General features: G+C 40.1%; 2 protein-coding genes across 5 annotated transcripts in view; one reads left to right on the top strand and one right to left on the bottom strand.

Moving 5' to 3' along the window:
* The window catches only part of OPA1 (OPA1 mitochondrial dynamin like GTPase), a 56,113-nt gene extending 47,639 nt beyond the window's left edge, over positions 1–8,474 (bottom strand). Inside the window, exons 1-6 of one of the 4 annotated variants that reach the window (XM_074152980.1) lie at positions 8,293–8,464; positions 4,652–4,970; positions 4,243–4,339; positions 2,903–3,010; positions 1,657–1,710; positions 946–1,013 (exon numbers count right to left, since the gene is read on the bottom strand). In XM_074152980.1, the coding sequence (XP_074009081.1) occupies positions 946–1,013; positions 1,657–1,710; positions 2,903–3,010; positions 4,243–4,339; positions 4,652–4,970; positions 8,293–8,321 (675 nt within the window). In that variant the 5' untranslated portion in view covers positions 8,322–8,464. Of the gene's footprint in view, positions 1–945; positions 1,014–1,656; positions 1,711–2,902; positions 3,011–4,242; positions 4,340–4,651; positions 4,971–8,292 lie in introns of all 4 variants that reach the window. The other 3 variants (XM_074152982.1, XM_074152983.1, XM_074152981.1) reach the window with 3 other exon arrangements.
* Positions 8,475–11,997: 3,523 nt separating this feature from the next.
* Positions 11,998–14,579, top strand: part of LOC141468772 (probable cation-transporting ATPase 13A4) — a 42,010-nt gene continuing 39,428 nt past the window's right edge. Inside the window, exon 1 of the mRNA XM_074153940.1 lies at positions 11,998–12,060. Within this exon, the coding sequence (XP_074010041.1) occupies positions 11,998–12,060 (63 nt within the window). The remainder of the gene's footprint in view (positions 12,061–14,579) is intronic.

Genomic DNA, 14,579 nt, shown 5'->3' with positions numbered 1-14,579 from the left:
TCTAAAAAGTGAGCTTTGTACAGGTTTCACTATATATTGCCATGCAGAATTAATGTAGAATAAATGTATACATGCCTGCATATACAGAAATGCCTTTCACATAAAAGCCCCAGTTATAGTTCAGACACTTTCAGTTGAAAAAATAAATATATAAAAATTTACAAATTTCCCAATGTATATTATTTGCCTTCCATTTTTAAAAATATTTTAAAATTTTTTTAAAAATATACACAGGGAAGAGGAAAAGCCTTTAAAGAACGAGCAACATTACAATTTAGGGATTTAATATAAGTAAGATCAATTATTCATGAAAGCAAAAAAAATTAAACTTCATCTTCATCACTTCAAGGAAAACATGCTAAAACTTTCTGTTGCCAAAATACAGTGACTTTTTTTTTTCCAGAAGACAGTAACAAAAATGTGATGTATGCTTTTTCTATATAAGGAAAGTAAAAAGACAGACTGCTTTAAGGAACAGAAATTCTTTACTAAGGCAGAAATTCTTTATTAAGATCCTTAAGTAAGAATCACAGCTGTGAAAATGTCAACAGAAACAAGGTTGTAAGCAAAAATACTTGAAAATAACTATAAAAGCCTAAACCACCTTCAGTAATAAGCTATAAGCTCAAGCACCACTGAGGACATGCCCTAAACAACTGCAAATGCACACAAAACACCTAAAATTACATTATTCTTACAAACCAATTTTCTTAAGAATGCAACTCCTAAAGATGTTTATGACTGCCTTGTAGTTTCCTTACACCAAAATGTTTACTATCACTGTACTGTTTATATATTAAAAACAACAATGCATATTCAAGTAATTTTCAATGATAAATTCTATTCAAGCTGCTTCATATAAACATCTGCAACTAGCTATTGAAGTACTTTTGAAAAAAGTTACCTGGTGTCAAGACATTTTTAGTTTTGCAAGAGAGTAATTACCTTCTTGTACTGTTTGTCATTGTCATAGCCTTGGTCAGTAGCTCTGAATGCTGTTTCTCCTGGAGAACCTAGAACATAATTACAGAAACTCATTATCACATGGAAAAGCCACTTAAAAATTCTCAAACTACACCTACTATAAAATTAAAGTTTTAACCCCTAGTTATTATTAATTCAATAATCTTTGAAGTTCCTAATAAGAAAAAAAAGATTCACCTTAAGAAACTGAAAAAGAAATTCAGTTTAAAACACATCTGAAAATTTTTTATCTAATTTGTGACTCAGATTAGCTATATGACAAGGGAGAAGGCAACTTCAGTTAGACTATTGAAATTCTGAAAACATTTTAAAATTTATTATTTCTGATAAACATGAAAGGATAATACAAACTCCATTGCTATTACTGTAATAAGAAAAAAAATTTCTTTCCTATTGTAGTGACATAGGTTTTCAAAACTAGCTTCTAGAAAATGCCTGAAATAAAAAGCACCTGCCAAGGACTGTGGCAGAGAAATAACAACCGTTCATCTATTCATTCTCACAGGGAAGGATCTAAGCATTCTTAAAATAGTTGGAACGTATTTGTAATTCAATATTAAATGCTGTAAATAGTTGCATTTACACTGATATTCACTCCTCTTAGTATAGTAGTGTTCGAAGAGTTTGTTTTAAAGAGGCAGGTTAAGGGCAGTAAAAAGGGCTTTTACACACCTAACAACAGAAGTAGATCAGAAGCTCCTAAGACTTCACTAACCAAATTGTAACCTGTGAAAAATCAGCAGAAGAGGGGAAATAAAAATTATAAATACAAAACAAAATTCAAAACAAAGATGTGGGATCTTTGTCTCATTTGGAGGATCACACAATCATAAACGGCAATTATGCCCATGTGAGTACAATAACAAATAGGCGACATCTCACAATATCAGTCAACACCACCACAATTTGAAACAGCCAAAATACACAGGAGACTAATCTACTTGTCACTGTATTGAACTTGATCCCTACTTAGGTGCTTGCTGAGTCTGTTAAATTAATAAACTAGTTCTGCTATTGACAGTATTTTAAGAAAATAAAAATACACTTCTTATGTGCACTGATATCGAGAGTAATGACAACACCTCACAGATATAATCTTTTATGAATACAAATTTACATGGTTTGATAATTATTAAGGTATATAATAGGAATACTCTTGCACTTTATTACAAGAATGACTGGGTGAAGTTTTAAGATGTGCTCATTAGCAAGTCAGATAAGAGATCAAAGCAATCATTTTTAGTTTTAAAAAGCCCACCAATCAGAAATGTCTTATTTAAGCCTCCCAAGACCTGAAAACTACTGCCTTGACACACTGAATAGACAAACCAACCCCTTTTCTTTTGTGAAGGACTTACAGCTCCTATCTATGCCTTTGAAACGCAGCTCCTACCTAAACTAAATCTTCAAGCAAGCCCTTCTGGAGCTGTATCCAGGTGGAAAATATCTTTCAACCCAAAAGAACACCTTCATTATAAACCTCTTCTTTCACATGCTTGAAACATGAAGAGCTACCATTATTAATAATCCAACTCTTTTCTCCTTTAACAGCTGTGGTACTGTTACCATCCAGCGCCACTCTCACCTTCTCCAAATTCCAGCTGGACATATCCAGCTTCTATGACTCACTGCAGCAACATAGTTTTCAATCTTCAATCTGTTTGTGCAGGCTTGTATAAGAATTCTAGTTTTCTATTCAATTTCACATTTTGGTTCTATGTACTTGCTACTAGAATTCTTGCTTTTAAAAATACATTACACTTACCTGTGTCCATAACACTTTCAGATGAGATAGTCAATGAAAAGGCATGCATTTTCAGGATCCGCTTTCTTTTAGCATCTAAGGACATATCTGTAACCTCACCTTGTAATAGCTTAATTTTTCAAAATTAAAACTAAGCTGAAAAATTGCTCTCACCAGGAGAAAAAAATCCTTTCAGTGAAGTGAAGCTCTCTCCAATCTTGTCAAAGTCAGGCAGGAGTTTGGCAAGGTCATCTGCATCAGGAAGGGCTTTGATAAGTTTTTCTAGGAAAACAGCAAAACAGCTAATGAGTAGGGTTTTTTCCTATTACTTTTGTGAATAAAAAACCAAAAACAAACAAACAAAAAATGGCTTAGGCTGTAAAACTTAGTAACCGTTTCAGGACATGGCTTTTTTTCATTTTTATTTAAAAATAAAGAACTCAAAAGTTTCTTTCCACATGCATCTCCCCCAATTAGTGTTGGGAAAGATTATCAGATCTGAAAAATCAATTGCTTTTTTAAACTTTGAACTTCCTGATAACTTGGTTGCCTCAGGTACTTTAAAATAATCTAAAACTTACTGCTGCATTTCACCACATTACATTCTCACGTACCCTGTAGAGGATGTTTTAAAATTACATGACACCATAACTATGTTCACCTCTTGTACGTTTTAAGAAAACCTTATTTTACAGTTTCATAAATAAGCCAATTTTGTAATCCTTTAAAAACCCAAACTTGTTGGCTTTAAAGCACTATAAAAAGGTAGTGTCCACTAGCAATAAAAACAAGAAAACATTTGCCTCAGTTATTCAGGCTCTGCATTTATCTAAGAAATGCTCGTGCATGTAGTAAAATCTTCATAAACTATTTTTTTTTAAAAAAGAACACCACCTTACTATCCTGCATATATATAAAGTAACTCAGTGCCTGTTTTTTAGATTTCTATCTTTCAACTGAAATATGCAAAAAAACTAGTGTAACCAGAAGGTTCAAGAAAACAGAGTCTATCTTTTTCATTTTCTTTTCTTCTGTATCTTTAAGATAATTTTGTATATAGGTAAGTTCACTATCCTGCATTTTCAATTGGTCTTTTAGTCACACATGTCTTTTACTTATCTATATGTATAATTTTACTTATAATGACACGTATAAGTGTCATTCATATAGAAAGAACGAACTTTGCGCATAACACTACCAAAACCTGTGTAAGATCCCTTAATCATGTTGCAAGTCTCCTTTTAACAATGGGATTACATGGCCATATGAAAGGACCAAGAACATTTTCAAATGAAAGGATGAATTATGGAACATCAATGCTAAACAATGCTTAATTCCTTCCTACAAACACACAAATACCGTGGTAAGACACAAACCAAACTAACAATACAATTTCACTCAAATTACACCTATAATGATACTACTGGAGAGAGGCATCAAGGACCTACGCCCTTATGTTTAAGTTTTACATGTTCTAGTCTTTAGATAGAGTAACATTTTAGCTTTTGTGATACCAAAGTCAATATGTTCATCAAGTTCCCAAATGAAGTCAGGAACGATCCACTTATATTCGTCTAGGTCTGGCATCATGTCCTTCCACTGATCATATGTCTAATACAAAAAGGAAAAAAATATTAGTAGAAATAGAAGAAACATATGTAGAGAAGCATATGAGCAATCTACTGAAAAGTAATACCTACATATAAAACATACTAACCCACCATCTTTTAGAGATGAATAATACTACTTGAAACTTTTAAAATCTATACTAGTTCTCTAAACAATCTGTTTTCCATATTCCTTCATCTTTATTATCATTAGCTATCTAATATCTCGTAATTTTGTGGATGTACCAAGAACTGTTGTTTTGAAGTATATAATAACAAAGACAAAATGCATAAAATAGCTTCCAAAGATAAATACCTTCTTTACTGTATAACCACCACCTACAGCAGATCCTAATATAAGGTAGCGAAGTTTGAGAAGCCTCGATGCTAGTCTAGCTAGCCAAAAGTTCCTGTGGAACTGGTATCCATATTTTACATTTAAAAGTTTTGTTTTGCGTAGGGGAAGACGATTAAGAGAAGAGAACAGCTGAGCGGATATCCTTAGTGGAGGTCTTTGAAATTTTGAACTTGGATAGTGGGGATGATGTATACTTCGGGAAACAAGATGCAAGTTTTGAAGTGGTGATTTTCTTTTTATTCCATAGCTGTTATTTGCTAGACTCCGGCAGATGACACTAAAAGAAAGAAATAAAAACTCTAAGTAACAGATTTCCTCAACACACCATTAACTCAATAACCTCTTCAGAAGCAATTCACATTGCATTTTAGCTGGGTACGGATAAATTAGAGCATCATTCTGAATGTACAGTTTCCAGCTATCATTAATACAGTACCAGGAAAATAAAAAGCTGTAAACATCATTAATAGATATTGCATTTCTAGTAATTACAGAAATAAAACCTTAAATACCATTTATGAAGTCTGTTATGAACTAAATTTAACTTCCACACTGGATTAAGGCAAGTAACACGTCTCTGGTAAAACACAGTTTGGGCAAACAGGAGCTAAGAGTCCACAGAAGACTATGATCAATTTATGACATAAAAGAAAACTTGACAGTTTGGCCTATCTTATTATTCAAAATGAACTTTTAGATAACATTAAGTTTGTAGAGGATTTTCAAACTTCAAAAAACAATACACAGACAAAATTCCTTTGCAAAATACATTTGTCCTGTTTTGCCAAAGCAGATTCTCCTTTGCAGTTGAAGCAAGTACTTAATGACATCCTCCAGTGTCTTTCACTCTAATATTCTCCAGTTCCAGAATTACAGCATTATTGTTTTGTCTTAGGTCATGCGTAGACAAGATTACTTCTGGAGATGGCTATACTACGTTTGTTGAAGACTTCAATAAAGCAATTCAGGTTTATGCAAGAGGGAAAATTTCAGTCTGAAAGATTTCACTCTGAAAACAGAGCCCAGCCATGAAAAGCACGTTAAAACACAGGGACCTTATCAATCCTGCCTATGTTAAAACAAACACATAGGTTGGAATAAAGCGCCTTGTATACTTTCTACTACACTGCCTGCATGCTTCAACATTTTGAGGTGGCTTTGCTGGTTTCAGGGAGAGACAACGGCTCTGGAAAAAGCAATTCCTTTTGTAACTTTTTAGCCTCACCACCATCATATCAGAATGGTTAATATGAAATCATTTACTGGATAAAAATATGAGTGAAGTTACAGTTCTTGAAATTAATGCTTGTCCCTTGATGCTTCTTTCAGAGTTTTCAATATTATCAAATGCCTTTACTTACAAAGGGGACAAATACAAAAGAAGGAAGCGCTTTGCATCATTGAGAAGGCAAATTATTCATCCCGTAATCCTAAATAATTTAAAATTAGCAGATCTTAAAGAGAGTAAGTGAATTATATGAAATGGAAAGTATTACAGCATTTTCTATTAACATGCTCTATAATCTATATAATTCTTTGCCTTGAGATTTTCCATGTACTAGAGATGACATTGTCTATTAGAGGCATATTCTTAATGCCCAAGGAAGTAGAAGTCTTTGTTATAAAAGCACTTTTGACCCAGAAATTGAGCTTTTGGAAGATAAGTTGAAAATCAGAATTATGTGAATCGAGACATTTTCCTCTCTTAAATGGCCAATTCTCCCAATGATCTATGTTTAGAAATTTCTTTTAGCGTAATGGAAGGCTTAAAAAAAGGGGAACTCCACGGACTCTTATGAAAGTCATCATTCATAAAAGTCACTAAGATTTTGAAGGATACTCTCCTGCTTCTACACTGCACTATCTGGAAGGCTGTACCTTTGCAATAACAAACTTAGTATCTAGAAAGAGGGTAATAAGCAGGAGCTGAATAATCCCTAAAGTAGCAACAAGTTTCTTCTCTTTGACAAGGAATTACAACAGGCTCAGAAATTAATCACAGATAGAACCAATACAAAAGTGGCTACATAATAAAAAGCGAAAGTGCCTCCACACCAGAAACATTTTATTCCCCACTTTTGATGACAGTATTTTTAATCAGGGTGTGGTAAGCCTGTAGGAAGCAAGCTGATGACTGGGCCGTTATTTCTTTTGTTTTGCAGTCACTACCGTTACACAGATATTTAGTGTTTTCAGCAGACACCAAGTGGTAGTATATACTATAGTAGTCTTCACCTAGATCAAAGGCATTTTGTAATATTATGTCATTTTCTTCTCTGTGATTTTTTTTTTTTAAATACACTGTTTTATAGCATTCGTTCTGTATGCTTAAACTCAAGGAAAAAGTAAGTTTCATCACAAATTGTTACAGCAAGAACTTGATCAACAATTGCCTTGAGTGCTATCACATATTTCAAACCCCACCTGCTTTAATTGCATGTATAAAGTCTTATAACCCATTAAAAAACCCCTACTACTCCATCATTATACCAAAACTTCCATTTTCTCATTTCTTCTCTCCTCTTGCTGCTAAAAACTCCTGATGAATACTGACAAAAAAAGTCACCTTACGATCTTCAATCAAAAGTGCAGTTAGACTGAAAAAGGCGCCAAAACAATGTTATTACTTTAAGTATTTAATGAGTTCCAATTTAAAGCCTCTGGAAAGCCTTCCAGACACGAGCAGCTCTGCCATTAAGAGTCTGCCTGATTACAGGCCTGCAACCTGACTACTGCTGCATTGCACTGACATTACAGATACCTTATAAAACACAAAAAAAGCGGCCAGTTCCTGTTGGTAGCCAAGCATTCCACCTAGAGGTCACACCTAACATTTTACACATATTGCTCGTTTAAGAGTTCAAAAAATCCTCACCTCACCAGGGACAAGTCTTCTATAAACAGGTTATATAGACTTTTAGTAACTATGACTGCGAAGCAGTCTTTCAAATGTAACCCAACAAAAAGCACTATGGTATTTTCTTTTTCATTCAGCACTAGACAACACTTATTTTCCTAATGATGCTCCCAAAGCCGCCAAGGAACATAGCAAGATTACGAACCATTCAGTTTCACTGCTCCTGTCTGGAATTGTATGGAAGAAGGGTGAAAACCAAGAGAAACGTAGGGTTTGGCTGAGAGAGTCAAGGTCTGGACACGAAGGAGGCCCAAACTCCCTGGGCAGGAACGCGGGAGCCGCAGCTCCCTTCCACATCACACCTCAGGTCCCGGGGGAGCTGAAGGATGGGAATTTCCCTGCCTGGGAGCAGCAGCTCCACCCCAGCAGCCCTCGGGGTCGCCCCTGCGCCATTCACACACACACAGAGTGTCCCTCACCGCCCACCCCGACCCGCTGCGTGGCTCCGGCCTCCTCCGCCGGCAGCCCCCTTCCCCCGGGCGCCCAGGGCCCGCTCAGCCGGGGCGAGTGTTACAACCTACACCGCGCCCGAGGCAGAGGCCCCGAGGCGGGAAGAGGCGGAAGAAGGAGGGTCGCGGCTCCGGCGGCCGCTCGCTCCGCACAGCCGCCGCGCCCCCGGGCCAGGCCCGCCGGCGGCCCAGCAGCGCCCGCCCTGACCCCTGCCACGGCCCACCCCGCTCACCACGCCGCCGCCGCCCGCGTCCGCCACATCCTAACGGCCGGGAAGGGCCCGGAGGAGCCGCACGCAACCGCGGCCACCGGCCAGGGCTTGGCCGCCGCGCCTGGCGCCCCGGGCTGGGCGGGCAAGGGCAGGTGGAGCCGCCGCGGCCGCCGGGGCTGTCGCCGCTTCCGGGCACCGCGGTCCGCTGCGGTCGGCCCGGGTGGAAACCGCTCCTCCCTGCGCGAAGGTTCCGGGCGCGGCGGCGGGTTTTGACGGAGCACCGCTGGGGGGGCGTGCCCAGCTTGGAGGAGCGGATGGACGGGGACGTTATGGCTCCTCCACAGCAGGGCGTTGTGTTCCCCCTCATACTCCAGCGACGACAGGGCCAGGCCTCAGCGCCTCACCCCTGGGCTGGCTCAGGGTCAGGGCTGGAGACGGCAGTGAGGCCTAGCCTCGGGTGGAGGCTTCTGCTTGTACCAGGGTCTTCCCAGCTGCTTAAATACCATTCCCAGATGAGTTCCCAGCTGTTGTTGTGCTGAAGATGTGTGCAAAATGGGTGGCAGCGCTGCCTTCAAAGCTGGAAAACACACAGCATGTCCAAATGGGCTTCTGTGAGTTGTTTGGGAGGGGGTTGCTGGCAGGACTACATGGAAGCGGGAGGCAGAGGAGGAACCAGGAATGTTCAGGAGATCTGTCCGTCTGCAGTCTGACAGAATCACCTCTAGTTATGTCATTTCTGAGAGGTGCATCCCTCACCTGCCCGTAAAGACCACAGGCGTTGGAGTGTTCGCCTGGCAATGCCAGTGCTTGCTAATGTTAAGAGAAAGTTTTCCCTCATGCCTAATTTAAATCATTCTTGCAGCAAGTTAACTCTCTCCGTAGTGGACACTATCATTTTCTTCATTTGCGTGTTTGAAAACTGTTGTCATGTCTCCTCTTAGCCTCCTTTTCTTTAGATTGAACAACCCAAAATCCCTTTGCCATCTTTTATGATTCCTTTCTTATTCTTCTCTGTTCTGTCCTGTGGACTGTCACCAGTTGGATCACAGCTTCCTTTCTGTAATATGCCCAGAACTGGGTCTCACACGCTGAGCTAAACAGAAAAAGAGATTTGGAGTGTGTTATAGGCCAGACTTCTATTTATACAGTGGGAGTTCTCAGAGCAAAATAAGTTGCACAAGAATGACATAATACACACATGTATTTTCAGGGATGAGACAGAAGTTGTAGGGATGAGGTGAAGTACGTGTTTTTGTCTCTTGCTTGCTTGCTTTTAGATTTATATGTTTATTTATAAATTTAAAGGACTATCTTTGTTTTAAGTCTTACTCTTATTTTTGTATTTTAATTTGACCAGTTATTTTTGTGTTTTATATCCGGGTTTTAAGGCAAATTTCAATTTAAAAATAAGAATGAAGATACTCCCAAGGACATGATAGAAATAACTTTTTATTTATAAACTAATGTGTAATTCTTACTTTGAACAGTAGAGGGCATCATATAACTAAAGGTTCTGATACTGGATGCTTTGGCGGTGTTTTCTCCAGGAGAAAGTGAACCTGCCTAGGAGAATGAACAAATTCCACCATCATGATTGGTTCTGGAATAACAATTTTTGCTAGAATATTATAAGTTGTCTAAAGATGGAAATTATGAATGTTTTACACATTTACTCTGTTTTTTCTTTGTTTTCAGATGTGAAGATATAAATCTCCCTAATAAGAGTGTTCTGTAGGAGCAGGAATTGTCAACAGGAGCTGGAATAAGCCTTGAATAGTGAATACATTGGATGACCCTTGATTATTCCCTATGCCACCCAGGTTTGGTGGGATACTCGGCATGCAGCTCATCTGTCTTCTCTGTGAAAGGGCCACAAGGACCCCTACTGCACCCTAGTCTTCTACAGACACTAGAAAGAGCAAGGCTGACGTTTGGGGAAGGAGCAAAAGCTGACCAGGCAGAAGAAGTGTGTGTGTGTGGCACTCCTGTTTTCCAGACCTGGCACCTCCCAAAATAACGAGTCATTTCCCAAAATCATCAGCCTGCCTTGGAAAAGGTACCTCTGCAGTTATTTTCTGTCTTTTATAGCTTCTAGATAGCACTGCTCAGTTTTCTTTTATAATTAGGTTTATGACTTTATTGCATTCTTCCTTTTTAATTTTTAATTGAGAATTTTGATTCTTATGTAATAACTGGAGAGTTCCTGTTACTGGGTCTCAAAAGAACAAAATGAAAAGTTGAGAGGCTCAAAGCTGCCCTCAGAGTTGCAGTGGAGGGAAGGAAGGGGTAACACTGAAGCTGGGATATGGAGAGCACCTTGTTCCCCCTTGATCTTGTCACAACAGATCACCCTTAACACAGCTTAGTACTTTCCTGTCCAGGCTCTGGTTCCTTTCGAAAGTGTGCTAGGTGTCCCATACAGACTCCTTGTCACCAACATTTTACAAATATAAAATAAAAAAGTTAACCAAATAACCCTGTGCTGTGCATACATGCACATCTGGTTTGCAGGTCTGCGCCTGGCTCACATTATTAGCAATGGGCAGCTTTTCTTGTGTTGATTGACCTCACTCCCTCATTTTCTCTTCTCTGTTCCCTGCAGTTCTCCCATTTCAGTTTCTCTGAGCCTGCCCACTGCAGGATAGGCAGTGGCCTTTCCTGGTACTTGAGGCTTGTACAAGTCCCTGCCACACGGAAGTAAAATGCTGATGAATAGGAACTAACTTGATACCTCTTGATCTGTTTCAGTCACTCTAGAAATAATATTTTAGTTTCCTTAACGTATTTGCTGGAAGAACATGTTTGCTTCTCCTGACATCATTCCTAAAATATTTGTTGTGTAACTTCTTCAAAAGTAGCAAAGGACAAGGAAATGAGAATGAATCACAAGACTAATAAACAAATACAGCTTGACATTAACAAAAAAAGGAGGTGACAAAACCCTCAGTGCTTTTTTTCTGCCAGCTTCCTTTTGACCCTGATTTGGAGGTCAGACATTTGTATCCAGTTCACTGGCATCAGGGGGAATTCTACTTTCCAGCAGGAGTGAGTAAATAACCTGTTTACCAAAGCTATATGGTGAGATCAGAAGACATTCTGTGATGATATTCTTAATAATGAATAAAAATACTGGTTACAGGTCCTACAGCTCCTTGCACATCGTCAGTGCATAAATCCACCTGCACAAACTGAGGCCCCTGTTTACAATGCCAGAGCTTGAATTTTTCTTCAAGGCATATGTGGGGATCACAGCTGGGCACTTAGTTCAGGCTGGTTGCTAAGTGTTAACAACAGCAATGCCTATTTCCCTTCTCATTTGGACACGCTTCTGGTCTCCAGTGATTCCATAATCTCTTGAAGAAAAATATTCCCCTCTTGCCCTCCCCTGAAAGTTGCATGCCAACAGCACTTGCTTGCACCTATCAGAGTTATGGCCTAGAGTCATGATGTGGCAAACACTTGTTTGATCTAACTTCTTCTTTCTTGCAGTGTTTTTGAGTGAATTTTGCACGTATCCTCGCAGTTGCAAAACTCCAATGACAATGAAAGGAGGAGGGATGAATGTTACCTGCTAACCCCACAGAGGGAGGAGCTCCATTCTTCAAACATCAGCAGAGTTATGAGGAAGGTGTGTACTTAGAACACTTCCTCAATGTGGAAGTTCAAGCACACAGCACTGAAGACCTGTCCTGAAGGTGCTCTTGAAAATCTCCAGAGGGTCATTTCATGGGGGAAAATCCTGCCAAGAACCACTATGCACAGCTTAACCAGGGAGAAGAGAATGAGATGGTGAGTTGTATCTCTGTCTAGGTCTTTCTCAACTTGAAGCAGCAGGTGGCACATGTTCTGCAATAAAATGCTACAGTCTGTAATTTAGTTTTGATGGTGGGGGTGTTCCTATAGCAGAAACATACAGTTAGAAAGGGGTATAATTTTTTTTAGCAGAAAGAAAGTAAACTTCTGTGTGTCCACTGGATTTAATTGGTTATCCTCTCCAACAGGGGATGGCTCAACAGATTATTGATGTGGCATTATAAATATAGGTGGAGGTGGTCTTATATGAGCATGAGGGTGGAGCAGTGTCCCTAACCATTTCACAGCTGAATCTCTAGGGTCAACTCCATTTAAGTGAGGACTGGGAACACTGGCTTTCTCTGGAACATAAAAACATGTGTGTTATGTTTGCATAAATTATTAGCAAATGCAGTCTGTTGAACTGGCAACACTATTCCAGCCTGAGTGCCTGTATAAAGCTGGATTTCTAAATACAGAACTACCATATTTCTTTCCAGAATTTCCCAGGAAGGAATACGTTTACTTGCATTCCGTAACATGTGGAAATAAGTCCCATGTTTACATGAAGTATCTGATCTACTGCATGGTATTTCTCTTAAATAGTAAGCCCAGTGCACAACTGTAGTAAATTCAGTGCTGGTTGGCTGCTTTGGCAGTACTGCATGTTACGGATCAGCTATTCGTCGCATACGCGTTCTGGCCATCTCAGAGATTCTGCTGGAGGTGTCAGACCCCTGATGCAGCTGTACAGCAACAATTCTCATGCATGTCTGGTAAAAGCAGTGCTTCTCAAAACTCCCCTGCTGCAGAGCCGCTGTAGCTCTGCTATGAGCGTGTGTAGGATTTCTGGGTGTACAGCAGTCCCAGCAAAGCTAGTGAAACACAGTCACATACAAGCTGACATGACTGTTCACTTCCAGAAATCCTGGCGGAATCTTCAAAAACTATTCACTTGGAATTCTATTTTAGTGAAAAAGAGACCATGTCATGGAAAAATGTGGAGATTTGTTACCCTCAGATTTCCAGTCAGCGCTCTGCCATCCAGGGAAGGGGAGATGCCCTATATTGTGTCCCGCAAACCTGGGTAGCCTGAGATGTGCTGGGGAATGCAGTACAGTCAACTGGCAGGATGCACTGAGCGATGCAGGAAGCGCAAGGCCCTGGCTCCGAGGGTGGGGACTAATTAGCTGAGTGAGTGTGGCACAGAGCCCAGGTGCCCCCACCCCGAGTCACTGGCCCCGCCGAGTCACTGTCCCGGCCGGCAGCGCCCGCGGCGGGCTCTAGCCCTGGTGCTGATGTGCCACCGTCCCCAGCTCCAAACCGCTGCTGCTTCCTGTCCCTGCTCCACCCTGCCGTGTCCTTCTAGGACCATGAACACCCTGACACCACTGCTGACACCATCACCAGCAATGCCAGAACCGAGCCTGAGCTAATTAGCTTTAAGTGTGCCGTCTGGTACTGTGTAGAGCCACACTGTTGTACCCTGCATTTCCAATTCCAGCTGTGCACTACTGGGACTCCCAAGTTGTGCTTGCATGGAGCCAACTATCCCATATTACCTTTCCAGTAATTTTCTTGCTTCTCACCAGTATCATGCTGAGTACATGTGCTGGGAGTCCAGTGCTTGGGGTTCTGCACCGTGAATCTGAGGTTTTCCACGCACAGCTAGTATGTGTGCACAGTGTTGAGTCAATCTGCTCTGTGAATCCAAGGTGTCTGGCAGTTGCCGTGCTCTCTAGTTGCCTGCAATGAGCATGAGCAGCGCTCATTCACCTGTGGTTCCCAAGTGAAAATCACAGAAAAGAGATTAATAAAGCAGTTGAGTAGTGTGCAATTAAAACCATAGCCAAATTGTGCTAGATTTGGCAGGTATGTGTGTGTCTTTGTTACATATGTGTGAGACAGAGAGAAAAAAAATATGAGTATGAGACACAGGAAGACACCTGTGAGGGTGTCTGAGGTACTGTAAGAGCATGAAGAAAAAAATGTATGTATAGAAAAAGAGAACAACTAGTGTGCATATCTGTGTGAAAGAGAGAAAGAACATAACATGTAGGTGAGAGAAGTTATGAAGAAAGAGACAAAGGCAGCTGTGTTTAAGCAGAGGAGAGAAGGAGAGTACATGGGGTAAAAGAGAATTATGTGCAGACATTCTTTCTTTGTTAAAATCGGATATTTCAAATTATTGGCAGCCACAGCAAGTGGCACTGGCACATAAAGTCTCAGTGACCCTGCAACCTTTTTTTAAAATTCTAAGTCACGAAAAATATTTTCTGACATTATTTTTAACAGTCAATTTAATCCACCTGAACCAAATTATTCACAAGCAGTTCTTGACTCCTCAAACAAGATCGTATCACTTGGTGTAATAATGTAACAGCTGACATTGTGCAGGTGCCAGTTCTTCCAGATTGAAATAGTTCAAGTAATTTTGAAAGCATGCAAGTAGTTCATTTGGACTCTGGACATGCAATGCTTTTCTGTGTTGTACTAGCTGTCCATTTTGCTGAGGA

The sequence above is a fragment of the Numenius arquata genome, chromosome 9, assembly GCF_964106895.1.
Source record: "Numenius arquata chromosome 9, bNumArq3.hap1.1, whole genome shotgun sequence".
Taxonomy (NCBI): domain Eukaryota; kingdom Metazoa; phylum Chordata; class Aves; order Charadriiformes; family Scolopacidae; genus Numenius; species Numenius arquata.
The sequence above is the reverse complement of the archived record's forward strand: the minus strand, read 5'-3'. Positions and strand labels throughout refer to the sequence as shown.